General features: G+C 29.7%; 1 protein-coding gene across 1 annotated transcript; it reads left to right on the plus strand.

Annotated features, from left to right (window-relative positions):
* The first annotated feature begins 2,763 nt into the window (after positions 1-2,763).
* Positions 2,764-5,653, plus strand: LOC149541576 (uncharacterized). Its single transcript, XM_089796085.1, has 3 exons — positions 2,764-3,277; positions 4,683-4,817; positions 5,290-5,653. The coding sequence occupies exons 1-3, from the start codon at positions 2,864-2,866 to the stop codon at positions 5,350-5,352; spliced, it is 612 nt and encodes a 203-aa protein (XP_089652211.1). The 5' UTR covers positions 2,764-2,863; the 3' UTR covers positions 5,353-5,653.
* The last annotated feature ends 676 nt before the right edge of the window (positions 5,654-6,329 follow it).

The following is a 6,329-nucleotide window of genomic DNA, read 5'->3' on the forward strand; positions in this document are numbered from 1 at the left end:
GAGTTGGATCGAGGATAAGATCCATAATAAACTTAACAAATGACCGAATAGGTCTCTTTCTCTTGCTAGTAGAATCCAAGTGTGTCAAAAAATTCTCTCTTCATACAACATATACTATGCCTCTGCCTAGATGTTTAATGATTACCAACTGCTGAAAATATAGAAAGCCATCATAAATTATCTTTGATCGGATGGAAAATGGAATAACAAGATTCACTTTGTCAAGTGGAATTGGTGTCATGTCAACGAGCTCCTTGGGGGCCTGGGGCTTAAAGACCTAAAGTTAAGTGGTCTTGTTTTGGCCTCTAAATGGATCTTTCATGCCTTGGAGGGAGATGATCCCTGGAAAGTCCTGATTCGTAACAATATTGAGAGAGGATATCCTAAAAATGCAAAATTCTGGAAGAATTTTCCCCTCATTGATCTCATTTGTGGTGATTTTCCTATCATTGTTCAAGGCTCTGTGGTATCTAAGTCCATCTGGAAAGCCTAGAACCATGTTAGAAAATTCATCAAAAACAAAAACTTCTTTGATGATAAGACCCTCCATGGTGAAAGATCTATTTGGTGGAACCTTAAGCTAGGTAATAAACCCCTTGCTCTTATTCAAGGGTGCTCTGCCAAGATTTGGTCCAACTATGGGATCAAACAGTTTATTGGTATCTTTGAAAAGGACAAACTTATCCAATGGGATGAATTAAAAAATAAATTTAACCTTCCTGACTCTCACAAGAAGACTTATAATATGATCGCCAAGGCTAGTAAGGATATCCCTACTTTATGTCATGTTGACTCTAATAGTTATTTGAAGAGTAAATGGCCTCATGGAATCATCATCTCCAAACTTAAAGCTAAGAATACTTACACTATTATCAATCATATTAATAATACTTGGTATACTAATTTGGATGTTCCCTCCTGGAATAAGCTTTTTGATTATCTTTGGAAAAGTTCTATTGATCCTAAAATTAAATGTTTTAAATGGTTGCTTATTCTCAACAAGTTTCTTATTAGAAACACTTTCTCTGATTTTTTTTGATGAATAGTCTTTTTCTATTATAAAAATATACTAAGAATACAATTCACAAAAAAGGGGTCAGGAGATACAAGAATAGTCCTTTTCTCTAATATTAATTATTGCAGCATTTGTAGAACCCCGGAAATAGGAAGACATATTTTCTTTAAATGCAATTTTTCTAAAGAGGTTTGGTTAATGTTTGGTATATCTATCCCTTCTACCTTCAATATTTTTAAAATTATTACTGGTTTTATTTTTAATGCTAAAAAAGATGTTAACATGTTTTGGGACATTCTCTCCGCTAACATTTTGTGGCAAATTTGGAAGTGCAAAAATGAAGAAAGGTTTCAAAATATCCCTAGGTTGCTTACTGAGTCTTTTCGAAGTCTCACTTATTTTAAAATCTTTTCGCAGGTTCAAATTACCATGAAAATTAACAAGTCTGAGTTCAAAAGGCTACTTAAAGATGGTCATGCCATGTTCTTTGCTAATGAGGTGAAGAATGGGTACCTTTGGAGGCTGCACTTGGATAATATTCACACTTTCAATCAAATTGTCAAGCTCATCAGCAAGGAAATCAAGAGGACCCCTCATAGCACTAATGGCGAGATATGTTGCATGCTTAAACAAATTCAAGATCAGAAGAACTTGGTTTGGATGGAAGGCTCTATGGGTGGGATAGCGTGGGTGGACACTGTTGAAGATGTGCTCCATTAATTGCTATTTTCTACTCCATTTCTTTCATTTTCTTCTTGAGTTATATGTAATTCTTCTTTTTTGGTGTGAGGCTTGTCCTCCAATGCTCCGATACTCTGTGGTTTTGTTGTATATTTGAACTCCTTATACTTAATATATATAAAATGTTCATTTAAATTCTTATTATATTAATTTTATTTTTCTAAAAATAATTAAATATTTTTACTGAAAGATAAAATTAAATACATAAAAAAGAAAATTATCAAATTAAAGAAAAAGTATTTTTGAGAAATAAAATTTTGAAAAAATCACTTTCATGTTATATCAATTATTATATATATTATAAAATATATATTTTATTAAATTTTTGAATCATAAGATTTTGTATAAAAAAAAAATTTAGATATATAATTTATTATATTAATAATTAATAATATATTTACACTATTTTATACCAAATTTTTCAATGATATACAATAATATACAAGCATATCTATATTAACAAAATTTATCAATAAAGCTAAACAACACTATCTAGATTTTATTAAATTTTTTAATCATAAGATTTTGTATAATTTTTATTTTTTAGACATAATTTATTATATTAATAATTAATAATATATTTGCACTATTTTATACCAAATCTTTCAATGATATACAATAATATACAAGCATATCTTTATTAACAAAATTTATCAATAAAACTAAACACTATCTAGATATTCCATTATATGAACAAAAGCTATTCAAAAATAAGTAAAAAAGAATTATTTGGATGCAAAATGAATGGAAATGGTAATAAAAATACAGCTATTTTCATTTGATCTTCATGATGTGCATAATTTGTAGTGATAACAATAAAAATTTTGGAAAACAATCACTAAGTTTTTCTCAATCTGAAAAAAAAAAAAAGTTTGACTTTGTTTTGTCTTCAGTACATTTTGTTTAGAGATTAGCCTATTGAAAAACTAGAGACAACAGACAAACAGTGACGAGAGACAACAAACAAACAGTGATATATATACAAATGAAAGTAAATGCCTCAAATTGTGTTGTTCAGATATATATACACACAGTGAGAGTATGTCGCATGTGTGCAAAGTTGCCCCAAATTGTGCTGTTCAAATATATATACAGTGAGTAAATTGCATGGCGGAAAGAAAGATGGCGGAAGCGGGAGAAGAGGTTGCATGTCCACCATCGCCAAACCTGAGAAGCAGCTCGTCGGAATATACGCTCCAGAAATATTGGCCAGAATTGGCGGCGATAAGATTTGACGAAACTCTTCCTTTTCCAGAAATTGGCACCGATTCTGCCCTTTTCGGCGATGACCTGGAGTATGGAGATGAAGAGGATTTGGGGAAAGAAGTGGAGGATTTTGGTGGAGAAGATGTTGAAGTTTCTTCCACTCTGGAGAAGAAAATCGGTGGCTCTGTGAACATAACTAACGAGCAAGCGATGGATGTGATGAAAGCGTGGATGGAGGAGCATTTGAACGAACTTTATCCTACAAAGAAGGAGAAGCTTGAGCTTACCAAGCTCACCGGTTGGACGTACCGCCGAGTAAAATTCTTTATTTGTTCACATATTCATCCACTGCACAGAGTTCAACACGGATCAATTTAGGTTTTCTGATCCTAATTTTCAATTTCATCACAATTCATTGTTTCAATCGGTTTAATTTGAACTTAGTTCTCATTCATTTGCATCAGTCTTATATTTATCACTTTTTCTCTCATTTATATCTCTTTATAATTTGGAGTTCCATTTCATTACAATTCATTCTTTCAATCACTTTATTTTGAAATTAGTTCTAATTTCTCTGCATCAATCTATTTTATCAACATTTCTCATTTATATCTCTTTCCAATTAGCACTTCAGCACTTCATCGCTTGATATTTCGATTTTAATTTCTCTGCATCAATCTATTTTATCAACATTTCTCATTTATATCTCTTTCCAATTAGCACTTCAGCACTTCATCGCTTGATCTTTCGATTTTATTGAACATAATTTATTTCATTTGCATCTTTTATAATTTGCTGCTCCATTTCATTACAATTCAGTGTTTTAATCAGTTTATTTTGAAATTAGTTCACATCAATCAATTTTTCTCATTTATATCTCTTTACAATTTTCACTTCAGCATTTCACAGCTTGATCTTTGAAACGTTTTTGAAATAATTTATTTCAGTTCTGCATTTGTTGATTTGTATTTAACTCTTCTGTTATCCTTTTTAAAAAGTAGCCTCTTTAATAATTTGCAGTTCCATTTCATTGCAATTCACTCTCCACTCTTTCAATCAGTTTGTTTTTGAACTAAGTCAAATTTCTTTGCATCAATATATTATATCTAACTTTTCTCACTCATATCATTTTACAATTTGCACTTTAGCATTTCTCCGCTTAATCTCTGGAATTGTTTTCAATATAATTTATTTCCGTGTGCATTTGTGGATTTGTATTTTAACTCTTCTGTTATCCTTTTTGATCGATAGCATCTTTTATAATGTACAGTTCAATTTCATTCCAATTCATTGTTTCAGTCAGTTTATTTTCGAATTACTTTTAATTTATTTCCATGAATCTAATTTATTAACATTTTTCATTTATATCTTTTTACAATTTGCACTAGCGTTTCACCGTTTGATCTTTGGAACTTTGACGAGCATATTTTATTTCCGTTTTGCATTTTATAATTTGCAGTTCCATTTCATTACAATCCATTGTTTCGATCAGTTTATTTAGATTAGTTCTACTTTCTTTGCATCGATCTATTTCAACTTTTCTCATTCATATCTCTATACAATTTACACTTCAGCGTTTCACCGCTTGATCTTTGTAATTTTTTTAACATAATCTATTTCCGTTTTGCATTTGTCGATTTGTATTTTAATTTTTATTATTCTTTTTAATCGGTAGCATCTGTATCATCAAATTATTGAATTGCTTGTTAATGTCCTACAGGTGCAGAGATGGTTTTCAAATGCGAGGCGAAGGATCAAGAAAAAGGAGGCACGCGCACGCTCTGCAGCAAATGAAACTACGTCAAAGAAAAAGGAGGCACGCACACGCTCTGCAACAAATGCAACTACGTCACAGGTTTCGACCACCGCAAACTAACTCTGATATCCTTTTTAAAAGATTTGCTGTTCCATTTCATTACAATTCATTGTTTTAATCGGTTTTTTTGAAATTAGCTCTAATTTCTTTGCGTCAATCTATTATATCAACTTTTCTCATTTATATCTATTTACAGTTTGCACTTCTGCATTTCACCGCTTGATCTTTCGAACGGCTTAAACATCACACACTAATGCTTCATTTCTAGAATAAAAGTGTTAAATAGTCAAAGTTTGACTTCCTAAATTCAAGCTTAATTTGTTGTTTAATGTGTGATCTTCAGAATTTTTTTAACATGATTATTTCCGTTTGATCTTTGGATTTTTTTTTTTTAACATAATTTATTTCGGCTAGATCTTCGGAATGTTTTGAACGTAATTTATTTCCGTTTTGCAATTGTTGTGTTAAGCTTTTTAAACGGTAGCATCTTTATCATATTATTGTCCTACAGGTCAAGAAAACTAGGCTGTCAAGTGCGAGGCAAAGGATCAAGGCTAAGATGGCACGCGAATGAAATTGCAGAGGTTTCGACGGCAAACTAATATAGCCAGGCATTTAGGCTTCATTATATCACAGGAAATTATACTGTCTGAGGAGATAAAATTGCATTTTTTTGTGACAATCTACTATTTTGAAACGTCATATATGCATAGATAGTTTAAAGACATTATCATAAAAATTTTGTGTGAAATTTTCTTTTCAAAAATTTTCTTAAAATATCAAGACATATTCCAGCTTAACAAAATTCTATATTAAAAAAAGAAGTTTGTAGTGATAAATTTATAGATACAACATAATAAAAGGTGCAAGTGTTGAAGTTCTTGGCTTTAGTTAGGTAGGAAAGGATAAAAGCTTTAAAGTGTCACATACATAGTTTAAAGTAGAGTAGTAAAAATAAAAATTATAATAGTTATAAAAAATAATTAAGTTAATTGTAATAAAAATATTTTGTCATTTAATTAATATTCTATTGATATTTTAATATTTAAAACTATTAAAAAATAATTAATATTTGAACATTAATATTTTTTCTAAGTATATATATAAATATTTATAATTTAAAATAATTCTTGTATTTGTTCTATAGTTTAATTAATTAGAATAGTAAAAGAAAAAAAGTCTGCAAATAGATAATTTTTTCACTATTTTGATTATAATTTTTTGAATTGTAATTTATCAATTTTAATTCTAGAATGTATTAGAATGTATTAGAAGTACAAAATCTAAATTGAGTTATTCCCAAATTTTGACTATGGTAAAGTGAATCAAATTTTTGTTCTCAAATTTTGACTATGGTAAAATCTATATGCAAAAGTGAATTGAATTAAAATAATGAGATTTCAAGGTATAGGTTTGAAAACTTCACATGGAAGTAAATAGTGCAGAGAGAAGTACTATTATTATTATTATTTTTATTATTGTTATTTATTGGAATTAATTTTTTTATGTGTTAAGTGAATTTGAACGGACCTCTCACATAAGAGGCTCACA

Source organism: Cupressus sempervirens, chromosome 8 (genome assembly GCF_028749045.1).
Source record: "Cupressus sempervirens isolate cs-2001-9-10 chromosome 8, ASM2874904v1, whole genome shotgun sequence".
Taxonomy (NCBI): Eukaryota; Viridiplantae; Streptophyta; class Pinopsida; order Cupressales; family Cupressaceae; genus Cupressus; species Cupressus sempervirens.

Excerpts from the sequence above, each read along its gene's own strand:
- LOC149541576 (XM_089796085.1), top strand. The coding sequence starts at position 2,864 with ATGGCGGAAAGAAAGATGGCGGAAGCGGGAGAAGAGGTTGCATGTCCA. Across the intron at positions 3,278-4,682 it reads CCGGTTGGACGTACCGCCGA|GTGCAGAGATGGTTTTCAAA; the intron begins GTAAAATTCTTT and ends AATGTCCTACAG. Across the intron at positions 4,818-5,289 it reads CAAATGCAACTACGTCACAG|GTCAAGAAAACTAGGCTGTC; the intron begins GTTTCGACCACC and ends ATTGTCCTACAG.